Genomic DNA, 15,308 nt, shown 5'->3' with positions numbered 1-15,308 from the left:
AATTATTTAATTTATTGTTAATAAACATTTGTGAAATTTTGGTTTTATATAATACCCTTTGCATATTATGACCTTTAATTCATTTAAGAAATTATTTTTACTTTTAGTATAAAGTTTTTTTCTTGATAATAAATTATTTTTTTGACTCAAATTACGGTAGTTGTTCATCACCCCAATTACCATTTCAAAGGTTAGTAACAATCTACCGACCAGGGTTACACTGAGTTTATTATCTACTTTCTTAGGCGAATAACTTGTTGTATCAATGATTTTATGCAGGTAGATATATTGTATCAATTTCAGCTACTTATCAATCAGCCGAGTCAGTTGTCTTTTAATTAATTACGCCGAATTTATCAAATACAACTATTTATTCACAATTGTTGTTAAACACAACTTAAATGCGTATATTGACTTGCAATATAAATCATTAATTAGTGCAATAAAGATGTAATTGAAAAATAAAATTAAAGCCATAACTTACAATTCAATAAGGACTACACAAAAGATAGTAGTTGTGTATAAATTAAATTGTATTTATCCTTACAATTCTTGTTAGAAAACCATTATTGAAGATGAAGACTGACAAAATTAAAGCTAGGAATTAGCTTAACTTGCAAAGGCAAGCAATCTAAAATGCATGAATAGTATTGAATGAGAAAGGATGATCTTTTAGGTCATAAGGATGGGTAGTGGGCCCTTTTGCATGTGAATAAGAAGAAGAAGGAAAGGGGGCTTTTGGTTTGTTTTTGTGATCGTATATACCAATTCTTTGAGCACTCTCACCCATGGTCAAAAATATGCCCATGAGGAGAATTTTAAGGTAAAAACCCAAAACACATGTATCCCACTCATGGGCAAAAAAATAAATGCCCATGAGGAAAATCAGAAATGCCCAAGGCCATGGCATTTTTGTAATGCTACAGTAACTTGTGTATCCACTAATTAAATCTAAACATAGCTATTTTGACCAATTTAACATATTTAAAAACAAAAATAAATATTATCAATGTTTATAATTTATTTTTATCTATAAGTAGACACCCATTTTGTTATATTTTTGTGCACTTCGAAAAATCACAATTTACTACTTAATTCGTTATTATTAAAAAATTTACTTTTGTTGTGGGTTTATTTTAGCCCATGAGTGTGTGAGGACTTGTATAAAAAAAAACGCCCATGAAAAAAAGTGGAAAAGAGGAGTGAGAAAGTGGGTAGAGAGAGAATGGCATTTTATTTTTTTGACCATGAGTGAGAGTGGTCTTAGTAGAAGTATTGTGCATGACTAGGAAATTGAGGTGTTTTTGGGAGCAATATAGTAAGATCCAAAAATAATACGGTAAGATCCAAATACATGATGGACCCCCGGTCCACACAAACCCAAAAAAATAATAAAAGTTAAGAAGATCGAACGTTAATTATTACTGTACATGTTATTCAACCCCCTTTCTTGAGTACCAGCTAGACGTCTATAAAAGAAAAACAATATCGTTTTCTATCTTAGTCTCTTTCACAAGGCTAAGGCCAGCTACAAAATGGTGTAATACGGATAGCATTTCATTGTCTTGACTTTATTACCATCGTCCACACCTAACTTGCATGGAGATACCTGTGAGTGAGTGAGTGATACCACATCCTCACGTGTGATGGAGTAATACCTTCAATCTTCAATCAATGGTCTTCTCTCTCTCTCTCTCTCATCTCTTCTAAATTGTTAACCCTATTAATTAAATTCAATACCACTCCCTAATTATCATCCGTTGGGTTTTATTCTATCAACCGTATCAATCTTAATTAGTTGGGGGCGGTAGTAGCTAGGCCAATACGTAAATTATTCTAGCTCAACTTGAAATTATTTTCATGATGACCTAGCTAAGCATTACAATACAAGACTTAAAGCTCGGTAACAGGCTTAATTTATTTTTTAACTAATTTATTGAATTTATAATTTTTATCAAAATTACAAATTATGTAGTGGGCCGAACTCAAATGAGATAAGAAAGTAATATTTAAGGACGGATAAACTAATAAGTAAGCTTACAATGATATTTTTGTAGATTGTTCAAATTAAAACTCGTGTCATTTAAATTGAATTAATGCTAATTTAATTAAGGTTTAGAATTTTAAGAAGTCCAGAAGAAAGTGGTAGAATCATAATTGGCTTCTCTTTATTAAATTGACAAGGCGGAAGCAGTGTGCTATGTTGAAAGAGATATCAAATGAATGACATGTACATGTTAATTGAATTAAGTATGAGACAATTTTAAACTACTCAACCTAAAATTCAATTGTGTATTATGCATCGTTAAACTAAGGGGTGTCTAATTAAATGTTTAAGAAAGTCACAAGATTACTGCTATGTTGATCAATTCTCATTTATAATTACCGCTGCTTGTGACTCTCTAAACAAGGGGAAAAAAAAAAGTCACATATTCAGTAGAGTGGTACTCCGTACTTTGATTAGTAAGGGCTATCGATAACTAAATTTTAACGAACTTAATTGGTTAGAATGGTTAGTAATTTTTACAAATCAAAAGTATATATTTTTTTTCTTATGCGTCGTGTATTGATAAATTTTAAGTAAATTAACAAGGTATAATTAATAGAAGTCAAGCGATGAGCTGGTTCATAACTTTCAAGTGTGTGACCAAGGTCCAAGCCTCCAAGGGTCTAATTTTGACAAAGTCATTCTATGTGGAATTTCTATCCTCGTATGATGATCCTTTTGCTTATTATGGGAAAAAAAAAAATACAAGTAGAAAATTATACGGAGTATTGGTGTGCTACCTAAACAGCTAAGCTATGCTATGCGTACATACAACATTAACTAACAAGAACAATTACGGAGTAATAGTACTATCTCCGTCCCTAGATTACATTCCTCCTTCTCTCTATTATATAAGGAAAAAATGCTAGAAGAAGGATTGTAATTTAGGAACGGAGGGAGTAGTTGTTTAATTGGTTGTCAAACCTTTAATCTCGTAGATAGCCCTAAATGTGAGTTACATTTGTAGCACACCAAAATTTATGCATACATCACTTTAAAGACTTGAATTATTGAGTAGCTATAATCTGAAGAGACTGCTGATTGTCATTGCCTACCACTTAACAGACAACAAAATACACCGTATTTCATAACTATAATGTACTCGCTTTCACAAAGATTTTATCAAGTTTATCATGCTCCATCATTACGACGTACCAAAAATTTAATGGATTATATTCAAAATTGGGACTCTATTGATTACTCGAGATAAATACATTGTACTAATATATATTTCGTAGGTTCGTGTAATGTGCATAATATAACCTCCAACCATTCGAATTTAGTTGTCATATACTCATAATTCTTGAATGCATTTCTCTAATAGGTGGTACCGATGAGTATAGAGGTAGGACATGGGTAGACTTGTAGTTGAATTTCGTTATTATACTGTAATTATAAAGCATCTTCATACAATTTTATTTCTCAAATAGTGACTAATGCATATGGCGGCAAATTAATTATTAAGTACTTGTATGTTGTATGGTTTGTTTAACTATAACCATCTGAAAATGATGTGAAAAAGTTCACAACTGAAATATATAATTTAAGTTAGACTTATCGAGGCATGCAACTCGTTAAAGGGTTTATTCTCATACGATTAATTTCAGTTCAGTTCAGTTCAGCTCATTTCAGTCAATAAGAATAGACCCTTAATTAGCCATTTTATTTTGAGAGGATGTAACCATTTAGCTTATTATTTTCAAATTTTACAAAGTGCTTTTTTAAGTACTCCGATCAATTAATTAAGCGATTATCTCGTTTTCATCGGCTAGTATCAAATTCAATTAGTCACTCAATTGACAACATAATGTTAGTAAGTATGTCACTATATCATTACTGATTCTCCCTTGCATGTTCGAACCAAGGCTTAATAAGTTTAGATAATACTAAATAGAGCATATGGTCTGAATTAAATTTGAGTTGCTGATGAAATTTATCAGGGTGACTCCAATCCAATTCAAATTAATTTTATGTGAGTAACATTTAGTACCTTATTAGTGGACCTTTTTTTTCCATTCTACTTTAGTATGATGTATGTTATATAATATAAGGCTTCCTTTTTCACATGAATTTTATTGCATATGCAATATTAGCTATAAAAACCTATAGGATATCGCTAACGGTGTCCCGAGACGTTAGATAAGGAATAATTATATTGGTTGAAATAGTATTAAATTGTGAATACATGACAAAATCACGTGTCGTTCGATGTAATTAATGTTAGTTTTACTCTAATATTTCCACTTTTAATTCTTGGGTAATGCTATATGTAGCCCTAAGGGCTATATATAAGCATTTAATACACTCTTGGAAATTGTATAAAATTAGGAATTTATGACAAAAACACGCGTAAATCAATGTAATTAGTGTTTATATTTTTGTGATTTCTTAACTTTTTACGATTTTCAAGTGCAAATTTGATGCTTATATGTAGCCCTAAGGGCTATGTATAGCATTTTCCTTAATTCTTTTATCTAACGTCCGAAGTCGCTCATTAACTTTTACCATATATTTAAAGGTTGAAATAGTGCATTAACATGTGTCAGTTATTCTGCAATGAACGCCTGAAGGGACTAGGGACTTATACATTTAAGTTATAAGAGAGTAGTTTGTAATTTTGTATGTAGTTCAACTTGATTTGTCAATATACTAACACCTTAGCATGTAAAATGCATGGGTCTATACTCTATATAAAGGTATAATATAATGAAACAAGTCAAGTTAAGTAGTTAGTTAGGGTGAAACACAAAGGGGTGTGATAGATAGTATCACTGCCATCACAATCGTTCACAAGTCACAACCTTAGCAGCAACATTATACTAAGCTAGTAGCACCCAAATGAAACAGCAGCAGCAGCAGCTAGCACGCAGGCTACCCAGTTTCTCTCTCCTACAAAGCTACGTACTCCTGCGGGCGTCTGTGCAGCAGCTGCGCACCAGTCATTCCTTAAGAGCGGCCAAATAACTCATCACAGGGCATATAACTGACACTCTTTTGTAGACTAGCTTTTTTTTATTTTATTTTTTAAAAAAAAGGGTCATTGCAATAAATGCACTTCTAACGCTTTCTTCCAACAAATCTGTTGCCATTTTATCTTCTCTCTTCATTTAATGCTCTTTTTTATTTCTTCCTTTTTATCAACCCCACCTATTTTTATTTCCCATATTTGTGTATTACCCTTTCAATTATTTTCCTACCAAAATTATAAAATAAATCAATAAAAATTGTGGGATTATTTGTTACTACGAGTAGTAGTTTCTTATTCTTAGCAATTTGCTAGTTGTGTTGTGCCCACTTACAAGGGAATGAAGAAAGAATATATCATTAACACACTAGAGTTTCAATTTTTAGGTATACTAGTACTAGTCTCATTTTACTACCTATGCCCTATGCCCCTATTAGACTATGGTCTATGTGAGTACTACATTATTCATGCTTAAACGTACTTTTCTGCAATTTCTATATATTGTTATTCATCTTTTTAGAGATTAAACAAGCAATTTGTCCATTTAACTTGTGAATTGTCAATTGTGTGATGGTGGGACTAACAAATTTTGATATGGAGTTCCAATTGAATGGCCTAGGTAGCGTGTCAATGGATTTGAAATTTATGTGTATGTGTGAATCACGTTTGTTGTACCAAGCGACTCATTGTATGCAAAGAGTAACATAGAATACACACAAAGATTACATATTGTAGATCTTATTTGCTTCAAATTTTTCTATTTTGGTCTTGAGTTTCAACCACTATAAGGTCTACAACCATGATCGATTAGTCACCCATTCACCCTTGGTTGATGGTGGGTTAGGGTTTTTCAACAAGAGAGTTATTCGCATTGATGAATTGAAAAGTATCGGAACAAGGTAGGGGAGCAACAAGAAATAGACAATGCATGAAAGGTTTGACAAAGAGAGCAACTAGCAAATATTTCTCCTAATTAGACGTTTCATTTATTAAATCAATGTTAGCTTCTGACTTCAAAACCTTGTAAATCTTTCAGATACAAGGATCATTTAATCACTTTCACTATCTAGTACGCTTGAATTTCTCAAACACGAGCTCGAATAATAATAATAATAATAATAATAATAATAATAATAATTTACGATTATTCAAATATTTATCTAATTTGATTAGCAAGGCATTGAGTGAATTTACATCAAAATTTGCGAACAACCCAAAATCATTTGCCGTAATATATTTACCATACCAAAATTCCAAGCTAGATAGGGGTAAAATTGCATTACATAATACATACACACAAATATCCCATAGTTAAGTGCACATCTATCTATCTATGTATCTATCTATCTATCTATATATACTATACTAAAAGAGAAGCGTCTCAATGTGAGCCTGACAAATGTCGCTATATGATTCGCTATCTTATATTTTTTTATTTTTTTATTTTTTTTAACGTTTATGCTTCCATATAAAAACAAGAATATTATAAGTATGTTATTCTAAATGACTACATAAAATATTATGGAAAAAAAATGTAATATCACATTTAATTAGTAAAGTCTAGCATAGTGATAATAATGGTAAATGGTCAGAGTATAATTTTGTTAGTAAAATTATGGAAGCATAGCATCCGTGCATAAATATGCTTCCTTAATTAGTAAACTACTATGTCACTTCTTATAGTTACATATTTCTTAATTCTGTTAAAAGTTTACATCCTTAATACTATTAGTAATATTATGGTAACATCATGATATCGTGTATTTTTTTTTTTTGATTGAATAGCATATCGTGTATATATATATACTTCCTTAATTACTAATTAGTAAAATGCAATTTCATATTTTATTTGTAAAGTCTATAAATATTATGATAACATGATACAAGCATCTATATAAATAATGATTTACATAATAAATTAGTCAAACATAATATTGTCACATATTTCGTACAAAAATAAAATATTGTTAACATGTAAAATCAAATCATAAAATTCAAATAATAAAATAATATACAATATTTTTTGTATTATCATCTATATATTACGTTAGGTTAATATAAATAATAGTCATTGTTATATAAGTCTTTACAATTTTCATTTTAAGGTTATATCATTTAAGCCCTGTTCACTTCACCTTATTTTCGCTGAACTGAAATTAATTTTACTAAACTGAAATTATTTTTGCAAAACTTAAATTATTTTTACCGAACTAAAATTATTTTTACTGAACTAAAATTATTTTTACTGATTTTCTATTATATTTCTTCTTTAAGTTTACTGATTTTTACTGAACTGAAATCATTTGTACTGAACTGAAATTAATTTTACAGAACTGAAATTATTTTTACTGAATATTATTTTTTTTAAGGTAAAGTGAACAAGACCTTATACATGTTAATATATTGTTATTGATTATGGCATGCACTATAATATTTGAGCTCACCCCTCTTAAAAAATCATGGAGAATAAAAGTATGAATTGTGAGGCTATATAGTCCTACCTACTTAAACATTCCAATCCAAATAAATTAGCTCACTTGAGTCAATTTTAGTTAATGGAAAGGTACACCTTAATAGTTTCAAAATAATTTTCGTCTTTAAATTTTCATATTGTCTTACTCATGTAATGCTCATATTCAAAATTTAAATAATTTAATAGTTTTATGAGTTTTATAACATTCATAGTTACAGTATAAGAATATATGTCCGTAAAGAAATGCATTGCATACATGATTGATTAGTTGATAAATTATGGGTCTATTCACATTTACTAAACCGATGATTGGAGCTGAACTGAGCTGAAATGAATATTTTATGAGAGAAGGAAATTAGGAGCTGAACTGAATTGATTGGAGCTGAACCAAACTAAACTGAATTGAATTGATTGGAGCTGAACTGAAACTAAGCTGAAGTGAACATGCACTATGTCTTTTATTCTTATAATTTCAATAAATATTTTTTAATCATATTAAATTTATCAATTCAATAACCATATCTATATATTTGTGTTGTATATTCAATCATCAGTTGTTGATTAGTTATATGAATATGATGTATTAGTTTTTGACACAATGCTTAGCTTAGATAATTGTAAAATATAGCGGTGAATAAGATATAAGACTATAATTGTATCGTGTTTGTATATTTAGTGAATGTGACGGGTAAAACAAGTTTTAGATTGTATAGATATTGAACATATGGTATGACAAGTAAATTTGAGTATTTCTTCTATAGTTCGTCTATAGTTATGCACGGATGGTATGACAAGTAGCTCGACGTTTTCCTCTATTTCTCTTATATAGTTATGTGAGGAAAAATAATTAATTTACTTTTCAATTATGATAAATAACATTATAAAAAATAATAGGGAATAAAAGAAAAGAATTGCAAATGACATAAAATACTATTCAAATCACATCTTCTTTAATTTATTTACGTATCAACCATTGTTGCAACTGAACAAAATTTTAATAATTAATTGTTAGAAAAAATAAGCCCTTTATTACTAATTGAATTATCTTAGGTTTTTTTCTCCTACGGGATCAATCAGGCTTTTGTCAAAAAGAATAATGATTTGATTTATAAATCGTGCAATGCACGGGCACTATGCTAGTTACTTACTATTCACTCTGATCATTTTTGTTCTTTCCACTTTGACGTTTTTATCTCGTAAAAGATTCCAATTAAAAAGAACAAAAAGGATCAGAGAAAATAGTAAGTAGTGAATTTACTATTTAAACTTCTAAAATAAAAAAATAAAAATGTACCCCTAGACATACTTAGAGTAACAATGAACACTTTTTTGATCATTGACAACATAACAAAATTACATCATTACATTTGAGCTAAACAAAAGTTCAAAAACTCATACGGGTAAAAACCTTGAGTCAATACCCGAACCACCACCCTTACACCAAGCCGGTTCGTCTCACCACCACCTTCGTAGCAAGGATTTTGCACAACACGCGCGGTTCGTTCTTGACTCACACCCCACCTCTTTGAGTTTTCTCCATTTTTACCCCCATATTTTCACCGTCCCTTAAGATCACCCCTTACAAAAGCGTAATTTCCAACAAAAAAATTTAGAAAAAAACACCAAAAAATTTATTTGTACAGCAACTCAAATAACCACTGCATAATTCCTTGATTGATTTACCACCGTTGGATCGGCCTCGGCCTAGCTTTCGCAGTTAAGAGCGGCCTTGATCTTCTGAACCGTACATGATATGAGATTGTTCACTGTTTCAACAGATTCTACCGTGAGCTTGGCTGTAGGAAGGCTATTCACAAGGATTTGAAATGCCACTGTAAGGAGGGACCCTCCTACCCTTTGTGGGCCCCCATTTGAGGGCCCACGTGATTCTGGGCCGTCAGGGACGATAGCGAACCCCGACGGCAAAAGCGCCACGTAGGCCGAGTCCCCACCATTCATCACCACATGCATTGCCGGGATATCGACTGGCGCGTACACTACAAGCGACCCTGATGAGTCTGTGCATGTCTCTTGTAAGATCAACATGCTACTCTGATTGGGATTCATTGCCTGTAATCCAAAAAGACAAAAATACCCTCAATCAAAATTTTTCATATTTACATAACAATGCCACTGGACCAACGTTAGAAATTTCATCAGAACAGTATTTACTAGTTACTCTACAGCATGAAAAAAGAGTCAAAATTGAATGGCCAATAGTCATACAGTGGTCCCTACCTTCTTCCCATATAAAAACATGAAACAAAACAAGAACAATAAAAAGTCCAAACATTTTGACTTTTCTCATTAAAATAAAAAAAATGAAGAGTATAGATTAAAAAAGCTGGTCCCTGTATCTGTCTCAAAGTAACATGTCCTATATCATATGCTTCCAATTTTATGATCCAAATACACCTTTTTACCATACAAATGACAAATCTCCTTTTTTGACCTTTCACTCCAAGACACAGGCACAATTCCAGATCTCAACGTACCATGCATTTTTATGCAGCATTATAATGATCATACACTATACTTCTTATGCATACCCAAAGTAAAAAAGCACCCTCCTACAACTCGACTTTTTTTGTGAGATAATTACCGTCTAAGTAAGAATAATATTTAGAGGCGAAGGGAAAGAGAGGGGACATACACCAGCGCGGAGTAGGGAGACGCAGTTGCCTTGATCTTGGCCTTTGGCAATGTGGGCCATTTCTTGCATGGGTCCACCGTTGGATAAGATGTCCCACTCGCTCCTCAACCGTTCATCACGCAGGAAATCAAACAGTCTCTGAGGGGAAACAGGTAGCCATACTGAAGTTGCAGCACTCAGTACTATACCTGGGGGCTCGCCCGGGTCATCGATGCTCTTTCGAGTCATAACCCGGACATCTTCATCGACGTTGCCTATGTTGAGCTTGTTCCATTTGTGCACCGTGGATGCACAAACACCCGCGCAAAAATTGTTGGTCATCCTTTGTGCTAATTTCAACATGCTCCTACGCCCACTCGCCGTTATAGCTGCCATTTTGATACATAAATAATGGTTAACACTTTGTAAATAAGATTGAATGATAATTATGATAATACATACAGCAAATAGATAATGGCACTCTTATGCTATACCAGTGTGTTCTCCTGATGGTATGTTAGAGGACATGAGAATGGCAAGGCACTCGCATTGTCGTTGAAGGGTAGTGATCCATCTTTGAGCACCAAAGCCCGTACCCGAGCTAACTAACGACCGGAAGAGCTGGTGGATGCTACTCTCATCATATTCTGCATGTTCCACCCATGTAACCTGTGTCACAAACAATCATTTATCGACGAGTTAATGAATGAAAAATCATAATCATCTTGCATATCAGGCAAACTAAGACTGTTAAACATCAGTTAATTATCGTGCCTACGAAAACAAGTTAGCAGTAAGCTAATCACTTATTTAATTAGCTTAAGCGTAGAATTAGAGTCAAATCACGAAGTGGAAAGGGACAAAATACGGTTCAATGCAATGCAGTCAGACTTCTGACAGAAGAAACACTAGAGACGGCGCAAGTGAGGGGGAAGCAGTGGAATAGAAGAATTTGATAATTCAAACTTATCAAACACTTAAAAAAAATAATATCAACCCAAAGTACATTATTCAAAAAAACAATATAAGGGCAATTGGATATTAAAATAAAGATATGATAAGACAATATATTATGCTAAAATCTTGGATATAGCTTAAGATTGGTCTCTGTATAATACAAGAATAAAGAAAATGAAAATCAAGGCGATTCGAGCCGAAGAACAGGTTGTCATTGAGATTGGGACATAATTTAAGCATTAAGCAGCAGATAAATAGTATAGTAAGATGAGAACAAAGTAGACAGTCTTGTAGTTTTGACTACAAAGTCTTCAGTGAGCAGCTAAAACAACACACAAATTAAAGCTTGTATTATAAAAATAATCCAAGGGAATCAGAATAGAAACATCAAATGTATAATTTAATCACCCTATGTTTGTGGATTACAAGGCATTAATAAAATGTGTAGGATATAAAGAAATTAATGTGTTCAAGGTTCAGAAAATACGGATAAATAGAGGCTTCTATTCATTAAACAATGCCTGTAACCTCGATCTGTTGACGTACTAATTCGTGTAAAATATTAATAATAATCATGTTAAGCATTAAACAAGGAGTTGTCGAAACTTGATGATAGCAATATATATGGCACAAAAGAAGCATCTAACTCTTATTTAAATAAGAAGAACCTTGATTAATTAATTCCTCGGAACGAAAACCGTGATCAAGGCCCTGGTGTTTAAGCGATTAATCACCCGACAAACAAGATCCATAGATGCATGAGCTCCCAACTTAAGCTCGGGAATGCAAATATAACTATCATGAATCGATAATGACTACATGTGTACGTTGCTTTCAACAATTAATGGATGGTTCAACCAGCATGAAATCCGAAATTGCAGTTGCAACTAAATATCATTAAAAGCTAAAGTGGAAAGGACACCCAACTTGGGGATCAACTCAATGAATATTGTAATTAACTTCTATACTTGTATTTCAATCATCATGTTAAGGAACACAATTAGATGGTGTGTGATTAATTAAGGCGTAATAATATCATTACTACTACTATTAGTATAGTGGGTACCTTAGAATAGCCGTTTGGCATATCTTGTACAACACACCCTGAGGGAAGCCTCCTGCAGTTCACATATGTCGGTGAACCGGAACTTTCTCGGATGCAGTCGATCGACACATCGACAACCGCCCACACCCCCTCGGCGTGCTGCTTGCAGAACCGTAGGAAGTTCACCACCCGAACCGGCACCAATGGTGATAGCACTTGAAGCTCAGCATGCATCTAACAAAAATAAAATATGTTAGAATCTTAATTTCTAACACTAATACTACATTAAGTAGTTAGATTAACAATGGTAATTAGTGTAATTACCACTTGAAGAGCACCATTTCGAGTTCCTCCCATTCCACTAGATATAACATCAGTTGTTGACGCCCTAGCAATCATACCAGGGAACATCTCCGTCCAACGATTCTATCAACAAAACCGAGCTTATTATTAGTCCTCGACGATCATATAATTATACTCAAAACAAAATAATGTTATAAGTAGGATTAATAATTAAGGGCTCACCGCGTCCATTAAGGTTTCGACGAGGGCTAAACTGTTAATGATGACCATACCATTCTCCCTAGTAGCTTCAGGGACAAAACCATTAGGCTTTAAACCAATACAAGAAGTAATAGATCTACTATACTCTTCATGGTTCAATACTTCCCGCCCTCCGGCATCCATACTCCTTAACCAAAGCGGCTCATCGGTCTGAGCTAACTTCACTAGTTCATCCATTGCAGCCAAAGCTAGTTCCAAATACATGGATCTTTCAAAAGACCTCTCCATTCCCGTTACATTCGCGGTCGACTTTGTAGGTGAAACCACAGGCATAGCAGTAGATATCCCACTTCCGAAATCACCTAAGGGCAACGAGGAGGTGGTCACGGTTGTCAAGTGACCGTAACCATTGTTACCTACTGCGAGCTCTAAGGAAGAGTTGGGCATGGGTGGAGCCGATAACGTTGATAAAGATGACACTGGTCGGCCTAGAAACTTGCTTGCTAATGCACAAACTCGGTCTAACTCGTCTTTAAGACGAGCATTTTCAATCCGGAGATGTTGTTCTTCCATTGAGATGTCACCTATCATTGCCGGACCACCACAATTTGTGCAAATTGGGTTCCTCATCGCTTCTCTTATTGACATGTTTTCTGCCCTCAGCTTATCATTCTCTTGTCTTAAGATTGAATTCTCATGTCTCTCCAATTGAGTCTACAAAACAAATTAAAAACACGATAGTCATTAGTTAAATTTATTCATTATCCACACGGGTTGCACGGAAATGGATACGGATTAGTATTACCTTCATTTGAGTACGGCGATTTTGGAACCAAAACTTGACTTGCCTAGTCTCAAGGCAAAGCTTCTTGCTAAGCTCCAATCGTTGCTTCTCATCCGGATGAGGGCACTCCTTAAACACACTGTATTCGCCAAAATTCGTTATCATCAACCAAGACGATTACCATAGAATAATGAAAGATGTAAATGAGAAAGGAGAAGGAAGCATACGATTCGAGTTCTTGGATTTGCTGAGGGGTGTGTCGGTGGTAACGCTTCTTCCGGGGAGGAAGGTCAGCAATATCTTGTTCATCACCAGAAGCACCATCCAAATTATCACTACCAGATCTACTCTCGTGTTCATCTTCTCGACTTCGCCTTACTCCAATACTACTTACTCCAGCACCATTATTGTTGCCATTTCCATCATAATTTTGATCTCCTGTTACTCTTGTTGTTACCTCTCCATGCCCCTCCATCCCCGTTTGCTAATAATCCAACAACACAAACAAAAATCATTTATTACTCCATATTATTATTTTTATCATAATAATAATATAAAAAAATAAAAAGAGGAGAGAGAAAGTACAAGAGCAAGGGAGAGGCCGGGGGTGTTGAAGAAGGACTTGTTAATGGAATTGGGACCCACAATATGTTGTTGTTGCAGCTGTTGCTGGTGTTGTTGTTGTTGTTGTTGTTGCTGTTGCTGATGAGTAATGGCACCCGGAGGCATACTGTTGTTGTTGCTGTTGTTGTTGTGATATTGAATGTCCGTTGCTAAACTTGCACTACCACCACCTCCGCTGCCGCTACCACCACCACCACCACCGTCAGCTCCTACACCGCTACTATCAAGAAATCCTCCAAAATTCATCAAAAATGAAAATATCCCACTTTTTTCTTTCTTCTTATAGTTGAATTAATAAAATAAATTATGAAGAAAAATGGTGAAAAAGAGAGGAGAGAGAAGACAAAAGGGTAAGAGAAAATAAACCCAGATTGTCTACAATTCCTCTCAATAGAAGAGAGAGAAAGAAGGAGAAAGAAGGGCAGTTTATATATAGCTCAGTAGCTTAAGCCTATCTTTCTCAAACTCTCTCTCTAACTCTTATTTATTTAAAAAAAATAAAAAGGGGGGGAAGAACCCTAAAAAGGAGAAAGAGTGTCAATTTTGAGCATGATGGTTTGAAAATCAGAAGTTGGAGTTCTCATATTTTATTTTTTTTGAAATGATGAGATAAATGAATGAGCTATAAATTTATATGAAATGGAAAAAGAAAAAATACAAAGAGAGAAATGAATAAAAAGGGACTTTTTTAGGTGGGGATAGGAAAAAAAGAGAAAGGAGAAGGGAAGAAGAAGGAGAAGGAGAAGATAAAAGGACAGTGGGTGTATGTGGAGTGTTCGAAGCCTTACAAATAGTTGCCTCCAAAATTTTAGATTATTTAACAAATGCGTCGGTTGACTATTTTTCCTACTTTTCCCCTCTAAATCATTTCACTCTCCTCTATTATGTGTTGGAAAAGTTTATATCATTTCTTCTTTAAGTACTTGTAAAAAGTTACTTCTATCACTAATACCTAAACCTATCAAACTTTTTCTGTCAAACAAAAAAAACAAAAAAAAAAATTATAAAACTTTTTTTATATGGCGTATCTCCATTTCATATTATTTGTAATATTTGTTGAAAATGATAACTTCATACATGTATTAATGTATTATTTACAGCAAAAGTTAAGTTTTTTTTTTTAAGAAGTAACTTGGTTTTTTTTTTCCTTTGTTTCTCTTTTCATCGCATATATCTTTGTCTCTCTCTATTCACTTTACATTTACATACAGATTTAGCTTAAGAGCTCGTATAATATTCTAAAGTTACAAATAATAAGAAACAAAGATAGAACATTA

At 33.3% G+C, this 15,308-nt stretch overlaps 1 protein-coding gene across 1 annotated transcript; it reads right to left on the bottom strand.

Moving 5' to 3' along the window:
- Positions 1 to 8,797: 8,797 nt before the first annotated feature.
- Positions 8,798 to 14,800, bottom strand: LOC145613445 (homeobox-leucine zipper protein ANTHOCYANINLESS 2-like). Its single transcript, XM_081668546.1, has 9 exons — positions 13,993 to 14,800; positions 13,635 to 13,891; positions 13,429 to 13,546; positions 12,645 to 13,337; positions 12,444 to 12,545; positions 12,141 to 12,353; positions 10,612 to 10,786; positions 10,139 to 10,506; positions 8,798 to 9,555 (listed from the first exon to the last, which is right to left on the bottom strand). Exons 1-9 carry the CDS (start codon positions 14,275 to 14,277, stop codon positions 9,190 to 9,192), a joined length of 2,577 nt encoding a protein of 858 aa, XP_081524672.1. The 5' UTR covers positions 14,278 to 14,800; the 3' UTR covers positions 8,798 to 9,189.
- Between the last annotated feature and the right edge of the window lie 508 nt (positions 14,801 to 15,308).

This window comes from Chenopodium album, chromosome 25 (genome assembly GCF_948465745.1).
Source record: "Chenopodium album chromosome 25, dcCheAlbu1.1, whole genome shotgun sequence".
Lineage (NCBI taxonomy): Eukaryota > Viridiplantae > Streptophyta > Magnoliopsida > Caryophyllales > Amaranthaceae > Chenopodium > Chenopodium album.
This window is presented reverse-complemented; position numbering and strand designations above follow the sequence as displayed.